Source organism: Diaphorina citri, unplaced genomic scaffold, assembly GCF_000475195.1.
Source record: "Diaphorina citri unplaced genomic scaffold, Diaci psyllid genome assembly version 1.1 scaffold62, whole genome shotgun sequence".
NCBI lineage: Eukaryota > Metazoa > Arthropoda > Insecta > Hemiptera > Psyllidae > Diaphorina > Diaphorina citri.
In genome coordinates this window covers 422,142-440,958 of record NW_007377499.1, presented here as the reverse complement: position 1 = coordinate 440,958, position 18,817 = coordinate 422,142, and the positions used below count along the sequence as shown (strand labels likewise).

General features: G+C 37.5%; 2 protein-coding genes across 4 annotated transcripts; one reads left to right on the top strand and one right to left on the bottom strand.

Moving 5' to 3' along the window:
* Positions 1-3,133: 3,133 nt before the first annotated feature.
* LOC103518863 (lachesin-like) lies at positions 3,134-8,346 on the bottom strand. Of its 2 annotated transcripts, XM_026830451.1 has the most exons (4): positions 8,179-8,346; positions 5,101-5,343; positions 3,918-3,937; positions 3,134-3,635 (listed from the first exon to the last, which is right to left on the bottom strand). In XM_026830451.1, exons 1-4 carry the CDS (start codon positions 8,306-8,308, stop codon positions 3,519-3,521), a joined length of 510 nt encoding a protein of 169 aa, XP_026686252.1. In that variant the 5' UTR covers positions 8,309-8,346; the 3' UTR covers positions 3,134-3,518. The 2 variants fall into 2 exon arrangements, with proteins under 2 accessions (XP_026686252.1, XP_026686246.1); XM_026830445.1 differs by lacking the exon at positions 3,134-3,635 and having other exon boundaries at positions 3,731-3,937.
* LOC103518715 (E3 SUMO-protein ligase NSE2) lies at positions 8,129-13,229 on the top strand. Of its 2 annotated transcripts, none has more exons than XM_008483806.2 (6): positions 8,129-8,372; positions 9,800-9,945; positions 10,574-10,716; positions 11,912-12,017; positions 12,381-12,531; positions 13,005-13,229. In XM_008483806.2, exons 2-6 carry the CDS (start codon positions 9,855-9,857, stop codon positions 13,111-13,113), a joined length of 600 nt encoding a protein of 199 aa, XP_008482028.1. In that variant the 5' UTR covers positions 8,129-8,372; positions 9,800-9,854; the 3' UTR covers positions 13,114-13,229. The 2 variants fall into 2 exon arrangements, with proteins under 2 accessions (XP_008482028.1, XP_008482022.1); XM_008483800.2 differs by having other exon boundaries at positions 8,129-8,376.
* The last annotated feature ends 5,588 nt before the right edge of the window (positions 13,230-18,817 follow it).

The window sequence follows — 18,817 nt, the reverse complement described above, 5'->3', positions numbered from 1 at the left end:
AATAATAATAATAATAATAATAATAATAATAATAATAATAATAATAATAATAATAATAATAATAATAATAATAATAATAATAATAATAATAATAATAATAATAATAATAATAATAATAATAATAATAATAATAATAATAATAATAATAATAATAATAATAATAATAATAATAATAATAATAATAATAATAATAATAATAATAATAATAATAATAATAATAATAATAATAATAATAATAATAATAATAATAATAATAATAATAATAATAATAATAATAATAATAATAATAATAATAATAATAATAATAATAATAATAATAATAATAATAATAATAATAATAATAATAATAATAATAATAATAATGTTACAATAAAAGAAGAACTGTGATTTGTTCAAGTAGAATCATACAAATCTGGTAGTTCAAACTCAAAGTAGGTACAAATCAAACAAAGTACAAGTTATACAAGATCGGGATGGAGTAAGATCCTGAACACCTACCAACACAGGATTAACAACGACATTGAAGACACATGCCCAAGTTGCGGCTAAGGACCACATGATGTAAAACCTATTTTCAACTGCCCCAACAAACCTACACAACTAACTCCCTTGGACCTATGGACCCATCCAAGGGAGGCAGCTACATTCCTGGGTCTACTGGATGAGGACACGGACGAGGAGAATTTGTGACAAAAGGAGGCGCCGCTACAACAACAACATACAAATCTGGTCGGTACTCGATTAAATTAGTTACTCCCTTGTCCTCACGAGGCTGAGTGCTACCCCCGACTCCAAGCACAGAGCCGAAAAAACTTCGACACCGCCAAGAATCGAACCCGGGCCTTCGGCGTGCAAGCTGATCAGAGTCTTTAAGGAGGTGAAATGGACTCTGAAGATTTCAAGCTTCCAGAAATCCTGGTTATAACATAGGTATCTAGATAGCTGAGAGCACTTACCTATACTAGTACCTATACCTACTAAGTTGGTCCGAAATTTAAAAAAAAAAAAAAAAATCTGGTGTGAGCATCCCACGACTTCCTAAGGAGCTGAAATGGACTCTGAAGATTTCAAGCTTCCAGAAATCCTGGTTATAACATAGGTAGCTAGATAGCTGAGAGCACTTTCCTATACTAGTAGGTAGGTACCTACTAAGTTGGTCCAAAAAAAAAAAAATCTGGTATGAACATCACACGACTTCCCTTGTCCTATTGAATGATGCTTATTTGAGTGTTGTTCTATTGTAACTTTTACAATATCTCTAAACGTTAAGTCAGTGTCGTTGAAAATCACCAAAAAACGGTCGAAAACAGCCAAAAAACGGTATACCGCCAACTGCAGCACCTATCTTAACCAAACATTTTGTTTTGCATCCTTGTCACATTTGTGGATTACATACCAAATTTCAAGTCTCTAGCTCATACCGTTCCCGAGATATTATTGAATTACAACGAAAACCGCCAAAAAGCGGCCGAAATGCCGCCAAGCGTTGTACCGATCTTAATCAAAAATTTCGTGTCGCATCCTTGTCGCATTTGACAGCTGCATACCAAATTTCAAGTCTCTATAGCTTTCGTGTCGCATCCTTGTCGCATTTGACAGCTGCATACCAAATTTCAAGTCTCTATTTTTTTTAAGAGGTTTGACAGAGGGAACTCTAACTGCTATGGTCATATCGTCCCGAAATCGCAGAGAGAAGGAAGACAGGATATAGGAGAAAGCCAGCCGTTCCGAGAACGAACATTATCCCATCAGGATAAAATCCGCCCCGGGCGGGAAAAATGAAAAATTTCGTGTCGCATCCTTGTCGCTTTTGACAGCTGCATACCAAATTTCAAGTCTCTAGCTCTAACCGTTCTCGAGATACCAATGGCTGAAACTTTGGATTTAGGTTCTAGGGACCTCAAAACGTGTTTTTTTTTCGAAAATTTGACCCGATTACATTTTTTTTTTTTAAGAGGTTTGACAGAGGGAACTGTAACTGCTATGGTCTTATCGTCCCGAAATTGAAGAGAGAAAAGGAAAGTTAAAATCAGTTTTTTCAATTTGGATGAGTGATACTACTGCTGCACTCTCTTAGTAGATTTGAAAAATTTACAAGAATTTCGTACTAAGAAGAGTACAAAATTGTATTGATTTTGTGAGACAAAATTTTGTAACGGAACATCCAACACACGAAAAACGGGGGGAAAAGACCTATTTCAAAGAAAATAATATATAGGTGACGCTAGGTGTCTATCAATTAATAAAATTATTAATTCACATTTAGGTGAGTGAAATTTTCTCTAATTTATTTACAAAATAGGTAGGTATTCAAATATATTTTTTTACACAACAAAATACTTAAAAGAGAGAGAGAGAGAGAGAGAGAGAGAGAGAGAGAGAGAGAGAGATAAGAAGAGTTCAAAATAAAATTTTATTGTATTGATTTTGTGAGACAAAATTTTGTAACGGAACATCCAACACACGAAAAACGGGCAAACGGGGGGGAAAAGACCCATTTCAAAGAAAATAATAAGTAGGTACCTATATGTGACGCTAGGTGTCTATCAATTAATAAAATTATTAATTCACATTTAGGTGAGTAAAATTTTCTCTAATTTATTTACAAAATAGGTATTCAAATTCTTCCTTATCTCTTCGATTTCGGGACGATAAGACCATAGCAGTTACAGTTCCCTCTGTCAAACCTCTTAAAAAAAAAAGGTAGGTATGGGAGGGAGGGGAGGCAATGTTGCCAATTTTGATATTTTTGGTCAAAATGGAATGGAAATATTGAAGGGTAAAACCCTCGTCAAAAGACTCAAAAGAGGATCAGTAATATAGCTGTTAAAAATTAGCTAGGTACCTAAAACCTCTCGAAATCACCTATGCAAAATTAAATATACATAATTATTATTTACCTATAACATAAATTAGATACTTATCAGTACTGTGTATAGGAAATCAGTTTATTATTATTCTTGATTTGATTTTTCGATTTTACTTTCATGTAATGATTTTAAATCAAGACTAGAGCCCGAGGTATGGGACGGAGGGGAGGCAATGTTGCCAATTTTGATATTTTTGGTCAAAATGGAATGGAAATATTGGAGGGTAAAACCCTCGTCAAAAGACTCAAAAGAGGATCAGTAATATAGCTGTTAAAAATTAGGTAGGTACCTAAAACCTCTCGAAATCACCTATGCAAAATTAAATATACATAATTATTATTTATAACATAAATTAGATACTTATTTTATCTGTGTATAGGAATTAATATTGCTTTATAAAGGTACTTACCCTGTACCTAAGTAGGTAGGTAGGTACTGGGGCTTTTTTGAATGGTTTGTCTACATAAAATCAAATTAGCCCAAAGAAACTCTATCAATTCTGTAGCCTTTAAATGGTATAGCTACTCCTTCAAACACGGGTATTTATTACTACCTACTTTTATATTGGGCACCAATGTATTGGTTTAATATCCTCGTCATGAATTTTATTGATGAATCAATTAGCTAGGTATTATAGGTACTAATTATTTATACAGTGTGGTATTGGTAGACCAGATGACGCGTTGTTAGAAGTGATTGTTGACTTAATACTAGTAATACTGATACTAATGGAAGAAGATACCACCCGGGTATTGCTGACCGAACCTAGGTATATTATAGGTACTAATTATTTATACAGTGTGGTATTGGTAGACCAGATAACGCGTTGTTAGAAGTGATTGTTGACTTAATACTACCAATGTATTGGTTTAATATCCTCGTCATGAATTGATGAATCAATTAGCTAGGTATATTATAGGTACTAATTATTTATACAGTGTGGTATTGGTAGACCAGATAACGCGTTGTTAGAAGTGATTGTTGACTTAATACTAGTAATACTGATACTAATGGAAGAAGATACCACCCGGGTATTGCTGACCGAACCCTGGACCCACCACTGTCCTCTGGAATTAGAAATACAAGAGAAATATTGTTAGGTGTCAATTTTTAATAGGTAGGTTGGGAATTTTCCAATTGTTTCCATTTAGAAACGATTTTTTTTTAAAAGAGGTTTGACAGAGGGAACTGTAACTGCTATGGTCTTATCGTCCCGAAATCGAAGAGAGGAGGAAGACAGGATAGGAGAAAGCCAGCCGTTCCGAGAACGAATATTATCCCAGCAGGATAAAATCCGCCCCGGGCGGGAATCGAACCCGCGGCCTAGCGCTTACAAGGCAGACGCACTACCCAAGCTAGATAAAATCCGCCCCGGGCGGGAATCGAACCCGCGGCCTAGCGCTTACAAGGCAGACGCACTACCAACTAAGCTAACTAGGCTGGCCCAGTTAGAAACGAAAAATCCACTTTTGACGACCCTCCCCACCGCGCCGGAAATGCATGGCATTAAAAGGGAATGGTCATTTTTGGGAGAAAAAAAAAAATCTGTCTGTCTAGAATAGATAGTTGAGGGTAGAGCGTTTGCCTTGTAAGCGCTAAGTCGTCGGTTCGATTACCGCCCAGGACACACTTTATCCTGTACAGATAAAGTTCGTTTTAGGAACAGTGGCTTTCTCCTATCCTGTCTTCCTTCTCTCTTCGATTTCGGGACGATAAGACCTTAGCAGTTCCCTCTATCAAACCTCTTTAGAAAAATATCTCACTCCTAGGTATACCTATAGGAATAGGAAGTTATAAAGTAATGTTTATATGCGGAATTGCATGGAATCGTTTTAAATATCGGTACGGGTATCGTTTTGAATATCGGTATGGGTATCGTTTTGAATATCGGTATCGTTTTATACTCACCGGATCCCCACTTGGATCTGGCAATCTGATTGGTCCGCTGGTATACCTATAGCCTATAGGAATAGGAAGTTATAAAGTAATGTTTATATGCGGAATTGCATGGAATCGTTTTAAATATCGGTATGGGTATCGTTTTGAATATCGGTATCGTTTTATACTCACCGGATCCCCACTTGGATCTGGCAATCTGATTGGTCCGCTCTATAAAGTTAGTAATGTTTATATGCGGAATCGCATGGAATCGTTTTAAATATCGGTACGGGTATCGTTTTGAATATCGGTACGGGTATCGTTTTGAATATCGGTATCGTTTTATACTCACCGGATCCCCACTTGGATCTGGCAATCTGATTGGTCCGCTGCATCTCCTCATCTGTTACATACTGGGTGTCGCTACCAAAGTACCCGATATTATATACCTTGATCACCCCTTCACTACCACCCAGAGTATTCTTGGCGTTACATTTGTAGGTGCCGAAGTCCGACTTGGACAGACTGCCTATGTAGAGACGCATGTAGAACTTGTAGGAGGAGAACTTCTCTGTCCACATGTGATAACGAGAACCTGGTAGAATGAAAGGGTACATTTGAATATCGGTTTGAACTTAATCTTTGTAGGCGTAGGCGTCCACCAACGGACTCCCGACCCTCGACTCAAGAGAAAATGAACAAAAAATTTGAATATCGGTTTGAACTTAATCTTTGTAGGCGTAGGCGTCCACCAACGGACTCCCGACCCTCGACTCAAGAGAAAATGAACAAACCATGCTTAAGGCCGGCCATACACGATGAGTTTTATCTCATGAGATAAATCTCATCTGATGCGATACCACACACGATGAGTTTTCAATTCAGTTTTCATAAGATGAGTTCAGTGAAGATCTACACAGTGAGTGCAATGGATTCAAACGACGACATCGCTCTTCTCGGATTGACTCTCGTGATTGTTCAAAAAAATAAACAAAAGCGCAAAGGCAGACTATGGTGTAAAGAATGGCTTAAAAGAAGAATTGAATCTTCACACATTTCATTGATAAGTGAGTTAGTGGAAGAAACATATCTCGGATCTATACACCCCGATCAATTCTGCTATTACCTCATTCATTCGTGACGCCATGATAACCTACGATTATCAAAAGATTAATTTTTCAGAGTGACTAGATCACTCTCGTGATTGTTCAAAAAAATAAACAAAAGCGTAAAGAATGGCTCAAAGGCAGACTATGGTGTAAAGAATGGCTCAAAAGAAGAATTGAATCTTCACATAATTATTTCATTGATAAGTGAGTTAGTGGAAGAAACATATCTCGGATCTATACATCCCGATCAAAGATCAATTCTGCTATTACCTCATTCATTCGTGACGCCATGATAACCTACGATTATCAAAAGATTAATTTTTCAGAGTGACTAGATTTCCCAATTCGGAAGCTTCATTTTCGAATTTAAAGTTTCCGAAACCAAAACATAACCTCAAATAACGTGAGACTTCCAGACTACTACTTGATATCGCTATATCAACACGCACTCAAATACCAATTTGGTATTTGAGGTTATGTTTTGGTTTCGGAATCTTTTTTTTTTAAGAGGTTTGACAGAGGGAACTGTAACTTTTTTTTTTTTTTTTAAGAGGTTTGACAGAAGGAACTGTAACTGCTATGGTCTTATCGTCCCGAAAGCGAAGAGAGAAGGAAGACAGGATAGGAGAAAGCCAGCCGTTCCGAGAACGAACATTATACCATCAGGATAAAATCAGCCCCGGGCGGGAATCGAACCCGCGGCCTAGCGCTTACAAGGGAGACGCACTACCAACCAAGCTAACTAGGCTGGCGAGGGAACTGTAACTGCTATGGTCTTATCGTTCCGAAATCGAAGAGAGAAGGAAGCATTACATGTTACCTACCTATCTGACCAATATTATGGATAGGTACCAATGATAAGGTATCTATTTAACCATACCTACCTACTCACTAACCAATGTCTATCCATATTTTAATAGGTACCTAGGTCTTAATTTTTATAGTATGATACAAAATTTCCGGTTCTCTTCGAAAGAATGTCAAACTTGAGAAAAACACTGTGGTTGGTAAATCTAAACGGGTCAACTATGATACCAAAGATGAGAAGAGGCTGTTTTCTTCCTATGTACCTATTTCTATTATACTAGTTCACCCTGTATATAACTATCTATTATACTTCAAACCAGATCAAGGATACACCCGTGTTTGTTTCAATCAGCAAACTGCTATTCGATTTGCATTCGCTTAGAAAACAAATTAGCATGAATGCTTAAAATCATTAAAATTAAATACCAAATACCTCTCAGCTATAGGGTTACCAGACAAGAAATTTCAAAAGGAGGACATTTTGGCTAAAAAAGGCGGACATTTCAACCAAAAGGAGGACGCAGAAAATACATGGTTCTCTGGACAAAATTTGCACCACCACTTTCGTTTTCCTCGTAAAAAGACCTTTAATTTGATATATAGGTCGACCAGGTTTGGATAAGCCCTTCTATGGGGACAGACAGACAGACTGACGGACAGACAGACACCGAAGCGAATACAATAGTCCGTCCACTATACCTTTTATTATTAGTAATAATAAAGGAAGGAGGACTAAAAATAGCACTTCTATCAGATCTGATCTGACAACTTAACTGATGTCTCATCTCCCCCCCACACACGATCAGATAACTTCATCTCATGAGATAAATATTATGAAATTTCAATATCCAAAACACCCACACACGATAAGTTTTAACTCATGAGATAAAACTCATCGTGTATGGCCGGCCTAACGAATAGAAATGTCCTTAACGGAGCCTTGACCATAGCTCTGAGGTGTCGCGACTTCTTGCGAGTACGTTGAGATTTCAGCCAGTTTTTGGAACGCCAGAATTTTAATTTTCGGACAGCTTAGAATTTTTCACATTCAGATTCCTTCAGATTTTTACAGATTTTTTCGGACTACCAGTTTTTCTTAATTTTCGGAACCCTTTTTTGGGCATTATTCATTATTATTCGGACATTTTTTTTTTTTGTATTGCTTGTAGTGAATAAAAAGCCTATTACATTTTTTCGATCTGTGTATTTTCAACTCGGTTCTTTATTTCATTATTTTACAACTGTGGAGAAATTTTCATACTAAAAAAAAACGTTTCCACACACATTCTGTCTTTCATCCATTTCCCCACACGAGGGTCGATGGTCGATGGTCTAGTTGATGGTCAATGGTCTAATCGTTCTATGGTCGCCATTATGGACCTGCACAGCCTGCACTTACCTTCATGAATGAGACTGCCATTCTCATGTGTCCAGAATGTGATAGGTTTGGGATAGGACTCCATGGTCTAATCGTTCTATGGTCGCCGTTATGGACCTGCACAGCCTGCACTTACCTTCATGAATGAGACTGCCATTCTCATGTGTCCAGAATGTGATAGGTTTGGGATAGGACTCTACATGGCAGTCTAAAGTCAGAGGAGCTGCCAACCTAGCACCAATCAGTTGACTTGGAATTACAATCATAGGAGGAACTGAAATCAGAGAGAAAATAGTGGATATGAGTACCTACCTACCTACAGTCGACTCGGTAGGTAAGTACCTACCTAGTACCTACCTAGATTACCCTAGGTCAGTGGTTCCCAACATTTTTTCGCCCGCGTACCCCTTAGGCATCCGGGTTCAATCTCACGTCCCCCCCATTAATATTGAGTACCGGGTACCCATACCTAGGTTGATGTGTACCAATTTCCCTTCTTGAAAAAATAATAATAATAATGATAAAAAAATAATAATAATAAAAAATAGGAGTGTTTTATCACCGTTTTTATTTCGTAACAGTGTTTGATTGCCTCTCATCAGATGGGCGAGAAGAGACACAATACTTCTCATTTAGTTGCTGGGCCAGCACAAGAACACTAGAAAAAACCCGAAAAATATTTGCAATGAAAAGCGAGTACAAATATTTTGTCGCTGGAGGGAATAGAAGACGGGACCTGCGGCATGGCAAGCAAGCACGTTACCACTGGGCTAACCGTACCCCCGTTTTTTCACTTCAAGGGGGAGGGGGTGCTAGTAGGTAAGTACGTACTTACCTACTTACCCCCGCGACTTGACAAAAAAAGAATCAAGTGTAAACTGCGCCGCAGGCGATTTTTTCAAAAAATAATGTCCCCAAGTCTGATCGAAATCAAGATTTTGAAGTAAAAATTCAGTTTTTCAGTTTTTGCCAACACCTTTTTGGACTCTTCTGCACAGATAAGCCGTCAAAATTCAAAATTTGCTTTTGTAATTTTTTGTCCGCCATTACTCAATTTTTTTCGTGTACCCCCGCACCCCGGAGGGTCTCTGGCGTAGGTACCCCCAGGGGTACGCGTACCCCCGGTTGGGAACCGCTGCCCTAGGTACCTACCTACATACATACCTATAGGTACGTAGCTATATACTTTTTTTTTTCGAAGTAGGTACCTACCTACCTACCCTAACTACCTATTTATTTAGGAAGTACCTACCTACTTACCCTCATAACTTGAAAATAAGTAGGTAAAAAGAAATAAATAAAATAAAATCTTATATTATAAAATCAAGATCCATTCACAAGTTTGGCCATGCCTCGGGATGAACTAGCGGGATTCCGGAGCGAAGCGACGGAATTCAGCTAGGTAGTGTAATAATAAAGGAAGGACGGACTAATAAACACAATTTTTTTAACCTAAGTAGGTATCAACACTGCTGAAATACAACGGCCGCTAATTTGGCTTCAATCTGGTTTGCAATCGGCAACACTGTCCAATGCTGAACAACCTCCTTGAATGGCGCGAAAATCCATATTTTAATTTTCATTTTTTCAACCAAACAACCAAAGGAAAAGGAAAAAAAAGTGACAAAAGTGAAAGTGAAGCTTGAGCTTGAGCTGAACTTTTTTTTACAGTCTTTCCATTTCCTTATCATTAATCTGTATTCCAGAAGTTATCAGACTAGAGAGTAGTTGTGTCCATTTTCAATACTGTTTCACAGGGCTTCGTCCAGGTTTTAGATTGTAAGAACAGACCAAGAGCTGCATTCAGAGAAGATGTCAGTAACAGCAGAATGGCAACAAATGATGAGTGAAATTCAGAATCTTCTGGTGGATAATTGTGCTCAGATCTCTAAATACGGTTCAGGTAACTATAGACACATCCACCATTCAGTTTTGTAGTCTTGGAAATGATTTTGCAGTTCTTAGAGAGAAGTAGAAACCTACCTACCAGTGAACTGTAGAGCTCATTTGAAAAATTGGCCGCTGCAGGATCCTTGAAGACTCAATGTGGCCCGACAATCATTTTTGGGATGAACATTCTCACCAACTTCCCCTTAAACAATTTGAGCTTGTTATCCTTGGGTGTTTTAGATACTGGTGGAAAAGCGCGGATAAAATTTTCACTCGGAGAAGGATGGCTCGACAATCATTTTTGGGATGAACATTCTCACCAACTTGTGTTAAAATTGGGTAAATCATTTGAAAGTTAGGTACTGGGAAATGTGGGTACTGAGCCAGTGAAAGGCCAGCTCTCACTAAAAAAAAAAAAAAAAATCTAATGATTCTATACCTACATGGGATTAACCCATTGATTTGTTAATCAATCAATAATATACATTTTATTTTTAACCAATACTATACTAGGGTTGGGACATCGACATCGATGTTTTGAAAACATCGATACATCGGAACAAAAACATCGATGTCAACATCACATTTTATTTTTAACCAATAATGTTTTAATGTTTGTTATTTCTACTTGTTCATTTCAGATATGGAGAAGACAGAGCTAGTGAATCAAATGACAACTGCCATGAAGGAGGTTTGTGAAATCAACAATAGTTTTGCACATCAGAAGAAAGCATTACATTGGTGTCAGAACATTCAGAGTGAAGATCATATTGATTATGACTCGGTAAGGTCTTAATTTCTTGATAAGCCTTAAGTATTTTCCTTTTGTGAATTCCTCATGAAGTGGGATTTTTTTTTCTCAGTTTCCAAAAAAATTCCCTCGAACTTAAAATTTCCCATACGGAATTTATGCGGAAAGGACCATATAATACCGAAAATCCGAAAAACATCGAAATCCCGATAATATCGAACATCGATGTTTTTGATTACGATACATCGCCTTTTGTGATTTGCCAGGCATTATTACATTCCCCACCATTATTACCTGAAAATTGTGAAATGAAAATACCTACAACTATACCCACAACACTAAACAGCCTAGCTAGCTGGCAGTTCTTCAGAGAGTTCTCTCTGCTTTAAAGAACAAGCACAAGTCCTCATGATGGTTGACTGTGGTTCAGGACAAGTCAATTAAACTTAGAATATATCGAAGTTTAAAAACATCGATGTATCGAACATCGATGTTTTCGTCTTGATGTCCCAACCCTAAACTATACCCACAACACTAACCAGCCTAGCTAGCTGGCAATTCTTCAGAGAGTTCTCTCTGCTTTAAAGAACAAGCACAAGTCCTCATGATGGTTGACTGTGGTTCAGGACAAGTCAATTAAACTTATATAGAGACCATCACCCTGGTGTATGGCTGATACAAAAAGATATCTTTTCTTTATTCTGCCGTCACCATTTGGCTACAGCTCAAGCCACTTCAAAAACAACCTATAGTTTGATGAGAGTCCCAGGTCTAGAGATTGATGCTAACACCTTTGATATCTTTTGATCATGCTAAGAGAATCATCATTTAGCTACAGCTGAAGCCACTACAAAAACAACCTATAGTTTGATGAGAGTCCCAGGTCTAGAGATTGATGCTAACACCTTTGATATCTTTTGATCATGCTAAGAGATTCAAAAAATACTCAAGATATCATGAAAGTAAGAAATACTCTAAAGTACATGACTTTGTAGGCCCATGGGTAAAAGGTAATTACAGGAATTTTTAAAAAAAGAAAAAAAAAAAAGAAAAACAAAAACAAAAACAAAAACAAAAAAAAAACAACTAATTTTTTTGGATTTCTACTTTTGAAAGCCACATAGCTCATGTTGCTGAACCAATGACACTACCTACATTACAAGAGAAGCTTTGATTATCTCTTTCCATGTCTAGTTTTTCCTCAATTCATTGTTACTGAATATTTCAGGAGTACCAGAAAAAGCTGGCAGAGATCAAGAAAGGCAAGAAATACAATGTGGAGTCTGATGAGCTATTCAAAGAATTCAAGGAACGTGTTGAAGACATAACTAGCAGTAAGACAACATTTTCTTTTTCCAACAGTCCCCTTTGTTATTAATGCAATTAGCAACTATACCTCTGATACTAGTTACACTTCTGGTCTAGTTAGAGTAAAAAAAAATAAAAAATTCAATAAGTCTGGCTGGTTGACTTTAAAATAATGGCTGGGGGGACTTTAAACAGTTAGGATACCAGCCTGAAATTTACCTTGCTATAGAAATAGCATAGGTTAAGTGCAAAGGGCATCCATCCATAAAAATATGTCAGCCCAAATTAATCACTAGCTAGGGCTAACAAAAAACACTGACCCTGTCTGAACATGGGAAAAGACAAGAAAGAAGAAGAACATGTATGCTAAATTTCCATTATAATTTCAGATGAGTTTGAAGTGGAAGAGAGTGACATGAACTTCCTGGATCCAATCACAAAGCAAACTATCAAGCAACCAGTGAAGAGTCAAATATGTGGCCATGTGTTTGATAAAGATAGTATTGATTCCATGTTCAGAGGACGAGATCCCTATATCAGGTAAACATGTGTTTGAATGTATTATATCGTGTCCAAATTTTCCAATAATATTGAAGATGAAATTAAATGTCTCAGTTGGGATTGAACCTGGCAAATTGACCAATACACTACCAAGCAAGGCAATTCTCATTTGATTGCCTATCTAATGATTTACAATTAATTATTGATTCCCAACCCGGACGTACTACGTTCGAATCCCGGCCTGGGTGGTAAAAGAATGTGCCTTGAAGTAAGTTGTTTTGTTTTGGGGTACAAAAAGTTATCTTTTCCTTCCATTTTGCCATTTACAGATGTCCGTACGTAGGGTGTCCAAATAAACTGAGAAAGCATCTAATGATTTACAATTAATTATTGATTCCCAACCCGGACGTACTACGTTGGAATCCCGGCCTGGGTGGTAAAAGAATGTGCCTTGAAGTAAGTTGTTTTGGGGTACAAAAAGTTATCTTTTCCTTCCATTTTGCCATTTACAGATGTCCGTACGTAGGGTGTCCAAATAAACTGAGAAAGAAGGACATTCAGGAGGATAAACATTTGACTCAGAAGTTCGAGAGATTCCTGAATACTCAGAGTCAGAGGTGAATTCCATCATATTCCATACGGCGAGGTGAGAGCTATGCCAAACTTGAATGTTATATTGTTTCTTTTAGCATCCCAAATGCCCAAGCACTTTCGGATGTGAAGATGCAGTTTCGGACCACCATGTAGTGTCAGTCATTTATGACACTGGAAGTGTTGGAAAGCATTCTTGAATGCTTTTCAGAGTCTGACCTACAGTAAAGAAAAATGAAGCTGCTCAAGGGGGGAGGGGGGGGGGGCGCAAACCACCAACTTCCAGATCACTCGGAAACGACCCGAACTTACTAAAACTTACCCAAATATATTACCATGGTGTTTTTCACTGAGAAATAACCCAAACTCACCAAACCTTACCAAATGATGTTACTATGCCTATTGTCTTTGTACTTTGTTGCGCTACGCTCATACGTCATATTATTATGCTAAGTTTCTGCAAAAAGTTATGAGATCCCCCCAAAAAATGCCACTTCGTGGCATAAAAAAGACCCCGCCAAGTCGTTCCTCGCAAAATAAATCAAGTGCCACAAAAAATAAACAAAACTCTATCCCACCCCAAAAAAGATTAGAAATCAATTTTGTACCCCGCCTTTTATTCACTTCATAATTTGTGTCCTCCTTCTTCACGTAGTACCTACCTTTCTTTCCCCTCATTGCACGCCTCTTTCCTCTAATCTCACTTCTGCTTCACTGCATTGGCGGCGTGCAATGCTTTAAAAATAAATCGATGGCACGCCGCCAATGCAGTGAAGCAGAAGTGAGATTAGAGGATCATAATTATTTACATTAACATCTTCTTCTTTTACGTTAAGGGGCAAAATACCTCGTGGAAACACGTGGCCTAGGTACCTACTTATTTTTACCAGGAAAATTTCCAAGGTAGATTTTAGATAGTTAGGTACTTAGGTACCTTAAATACGTATGGGTACTCCAAGGTAGGTACTCACTACTCACATTTACCTTTACATACCTACATTGCGAAAACGTTCCTATAGGACCTATAGGTACCTATAATCTTTCATAGAATAATCAAGTAGGTACCTACTACCTACGTACATATACCTATCATAAAACTCATAAAGGACAGCTTAGTCCATAGTTAAAACACCTAGGATGATTCAGAACTTTTCCATGAAAACCCAAGGAAAAAGGACAAAGTTAATTTTTTAATAAACTAGGGCGAACTCAACACACACACCCATCCCACACCACAGACCCAACACACACACTCATCCCACATGTTGAGTTGGAGTTCTAATGTAGTAAGAAAAGATCACTTTGAAAATAGAACATTGGAACGAATTTATTTTGTGTAGACTCACCAGAAGGAAACTGCCTATTAGATTTATTTTTTGAACCCCGCAGTCTTTTGACTATCCGCGAGTACTGGTAGATTGCGATACTTTGCCTATAGCCAATGGTCAATTGGTCCTATGGAGGTATTATTTAGCCTTGCTCTTTCAAAATACCATATGACCATGTCAGATAGAGCTACTGGGCATCTGTACTTGTATGCGATATGTAGGCTATGTATTTAACTTTAAATAAATACATATCTAGGAGTATATACAAACTATGTATTTGTGGTAGGTAGGTACTTCATATTCATACTCGGGTGTAGGTAGGTAATATTAGGTTGGAACATATTAGTGCCATTAAGTTAAACAGGCGAAATGGATCATTAGGAACTCGAGATACGGAAGTATTTCTTTTTTTTTTTCTTTAGGTAGGTATACCTATCTATGGATTTCATGAGATAGTTATCAGACTGCATTCAACCTTATTTTTTTCTTATCAGAGGCAAATTGTTCTCATTTGAAAGTTTTTTTTTTCTTTTTGGGCAGGAAATGAAAGAACCTCAAATATCTTCTCAAATGACCAGTTTTATCCAGGTTTGACTGTACGAAGAATTGGGATAAGACAGTCAATACAGATTACTAACAGTCTTGAGATTGACAGAGTACTCAACTGTTATGCCTGGAAGCAAATGAGAACCTTATACGCAAAGGTACCTATGTACCTACACAGAAATGGACTATAGATACCTACCAACCTATATTTAGAACCATAGTCCAAATTTGACTAAGAACAGATCATGTAAAGGTGATTCAAATCAAGATTAACCAATGTTGGAACAGCCAATTAGATCGATATGTAAATATATACCACTACCACTAAGCAATCAGCTGTTGGTCAAATAGTGAAGTTATCCAACAGCCGATACCTAGGTACCATACTTGGTTCAATTTCAGTAAAATACTCCACTCAGAAAAAGGTATCTATCTACCTTATGAGTTATGAAATCCCTGAAGGTCCAGTTGGGCCCAGAATTTTGTTTTTAAACGGAGATCATAAAAATGGACTTTAGCCAAATTTCATCAAAATCGGAAAAACCATTTGAGATTTTGAGAGTTATCGCGGAACTAACAAACCAACCAGGGCCGTATTTAGAGTAAAAATCCAACAGGTATGGAATTGAAATTCACTTTGTTCCTTGGACAACAGATACCTACCTAACTTACCAATGTACTCCTGGGAACTATAGGTACCTACTTATTTACCGACCAAATGAGTAAGAACCTAACAACCATCAAAAGGACATTGGCTAAGTAGGTATATCTGGTATATAGGTATATTAGACATATGTGGTTCCCTAATAATATTGGTAATTGGTAGTATTACATATTATAGGTAGCTAGATAGTCGTAAAAAGTAAAAATAAATTCGACCTAGGTAGCAGGATATTGGTGTTTTAGTGGATATTAATGAATTATTGAGTACAATTTGAAGGACGCTTTCTATACTGACAAGGTCTCTTAATAACATAAAAGAAACAACTCCTGGTTACTTAATACTCGTAGGTCGGAAAACGAAAATTGCCACCGTAGACAGTGTTAACCCTCATGTTGGATTTCACCAATATTTATTCAGTCACTAGCCGAAATCCGTCGCTTCGCTCCGGATTTCTGCTAGTAAGTCCTTAAGGCATGGCCGTTCATGTCACTCATCGATTTAGTGGTCTTGCTCGGCGTAGCTTAACAAAAACGAACCGAAAAAGCCTATAACCTTCACGGGAGTGCAAGCAATAAGTTGACAAAGTTTCATAGCAATCGGATGAGCGGTTTGGCCAGGCATAAAGTTCGAACAAACACACACAGACACTGCAGTTGGCGGTGTTTTGACCGTTTTTTGGCGGTTTTCAGCTTTACCGACTAAACGGTTAGAGATATTGTAAAAGTTTGGCTATAAGAACAAGAACACCCAAAATAAGCATCATTCAATAGGATGAGGAAAGTCGTGCGATGTTCACACCAGATTTTTTTTTTTTTTAATAAATATGAAAAACCATAGAAAATATGTAGGTAGTAAGGTAGGTATAATACTCGTACACTATAGGTATGTAGGTTATCGTAGTAGGTATTCAATTTTCTACAGTAAAATAAAAAAAAAAAAAAAAACCTACGTAATGAAAAGAAAAAAGCTTACCTTTTTTTTTTAAATGAAACACGGGTAGGTATCTCAAGGATGATGTGAACCAAAGGTAAGAATATGGTTAAATTTGTTATTGCTGAGGTAAAAAAAAACTAATTATATAGGTAGTATTTATTAGATTTATTATTTGATTTATTTATTATTCACAAGTTACACCCGAGGTCCCGAGGTATTCAATAATAGAGAATTATTAATTGTCAGTGGAAATAATTATTTGTATAAATTTTTATTCCCTTAAAGTTCATTTAAGTCTACGTGGTACGTATGTAGGTGGTATAATTACTTGTTTTACAAGCTAGATTTACCTTCTTTACAAAGGCAGGCGTGTAAAAGAACAGAAAAAAGTAAACGTAATCTTTATACGAGACAAAGTAAAACCGGGTACGTGTTAAACCAACTCACTCTTTCCGAACATCCGATTTGACAAGGAGCCAAGTTACCAAACAGACGATTTATTTTTCTTAAAAAAAAAAAAAAAAAAAAAAAATGGAAATTGGAAAAAAAAATTAGTGCTATCAATATTAGAGGCGGAGTTGTAATGTTAATCAAGGTATATATTATTTGTTACCAGAGAGGAACCTAAGTAAGTATTAAAGTTGTTACTCCATTGTCCTCACATCAGCTTGAGTGCATCCTAAACTCCGCAAGCACAAAACCGCAAAAACTTCGAACCCAGGACCTCCAGTATGCTAGGCTAGTGTGATACCCACTCGATTATGGATGGAGATTGCTAAAGGAAGGGTAAAATATTCCTAAATACAGTAACTGATTAGACTCCCTCCAGAGTCTCCAGACATAAAAATTTCGTAAAACGCGCTTCCAAAACAGATAAGGGTTGTTCTTGGAACGGCTGGCTTTCTCCCGTCCTGTCCTTCTTCTCTCTTTGATTTCAGGACTATAAGGCTTCCGTTGTTTCAGATCCCTCTACTATCAAAATCCTTTTAATTTATCTTGGATTTGACCTCTCTCCGTTCAGTCAACACGTTCACTTCCACACACTCTACAGCACTGAACTCACACTGCACTAATGTCTATTCAAGTTATATTATATACCTACACAATACGTACATACTATAGAATATAGATTTTATATTGTATCTTACCTATGAAATGAATAATCACCGTTCGAACATCATTGAGTAATCAAATGCCAACAATGTGAATATATTCTGGTAGCTATATATCTAGTAAAGGTTACCCACTGAATAAACGAAGTAAGCTTTGAGTTTTAACTTGACTATTTTTCCTTTCCTTTTGTTCCATTAGGTTAGGTAGGTGGGTAAAACTCACCCGGTATGTCCAATTTTGATGAAGTTTGGCTAAAGTGCTCAACACAAGATGGACAGAATTTGCCCATTCTGTCCAATTTTGATGAAGTTTGGCCAAAGTGCTCAACACAAGAAGGACAGAATTTGCCCATTGGCATTTGAACTTTATCGGGTCTATGCGGGGGGTTTCAGGGTCGCGGGCATTTCACAGTCAGCAAAGTTCAAACTTTCCCGTCTAGGTAGCTTGGATGGTACTTAGATGAATCGGTAGCAACCGAACGAAACTTGGAGGGTTGCCTTTAAGCGCGTCTGCCTCGTAAGGGATTCGCATAAGCTTGACTCATCCCTGGGGGGGCAGTGGCCTACAGCCAAGACTCAGAGTGGGCATTTTGTATGTGGCCTCGTGAGGGAACTTTTAGCTTAAACAGATGATGTGAGGGATTCGCATAAGCTTAACTCATCCCTGGGGGGGCAGTGGCCTACAGCCAAGCCTCAGAGTGGGCTTTTTGTATGTGGCCTCGTGAGGGAACTTTAAGCTTAACAGATGATGTGAGGTTCTCGGTACGCCTGGTTTTCTCCCGTCTTCCTTCTCTCTTTGATTTCGGGACGATAAGACCTCATCAGTATCTAGTTACAGTTCTCTCCCTCTCTCTCTCAAAAGTAGGTATCTCTGATGTATCAACATTGATAGTACTACTGATAGGTACGCAGGATACAGTTTAATTGGCGTAGAATTCACCGCTAATTTCACAGTCACAGCTATAACACCTCGCTAGATAGCTAGCTACTCGTAGATATCTATAGGTAAGTTAGTATACGTTGGTAGGTATAGTTTTCCCTAATGATTTCTGATGGCACATCTGTAGGTATCTCTCTTTCATCTGTTATCTTCGCTTTCACTTTACCTCATCATAATTATTTACATTAACATCTTCTTCTTTTACATGAAG

Coding starts and splice junctions, on each gene's coding strand:
- LOC103518863 (XM_026830451.1), bottom strand. CDS start 8,308: ATGATTGTAATTCCAAGTCAACTGATTGGTGCTAGGTTGGCAGCTCCT. Junction 3,938..5,100: donor CAGATCCAAGTGGGGATCCG/GTGAGTATAAAA, acceptor TTCTAATTCCAG/AGGACAGTGGTGGGTCCAGG. Junction 3,636..3,917: donor AGGACAGTGGTGGGTCCAGG/GTTCGGTCAGCA, acceptor TAATATACCTAG/GTTCGGTCAGCAATACCCGG.
- LOC103518715 (XM_008483806.2), top strand. CDS start 9,855: ATGTCAGTAACAGCAGAATGGCAACAAATGATGAGTGAAATTCAGAAT. Junction 10,717..11,911: donor ATCATATTGATTATGACTCG/GTAAGGTCTTAA, acceptor TGAATATTTCAG/GAGTACCAGAAAAAGCTGGC. Junction 12,018..12,380: donor TGTTGAAGACATAACTAGCA/GTAAGACAACAT, acceptor TTATAATTTCAG/ATGAGTTTGAAGTGGAAGAG.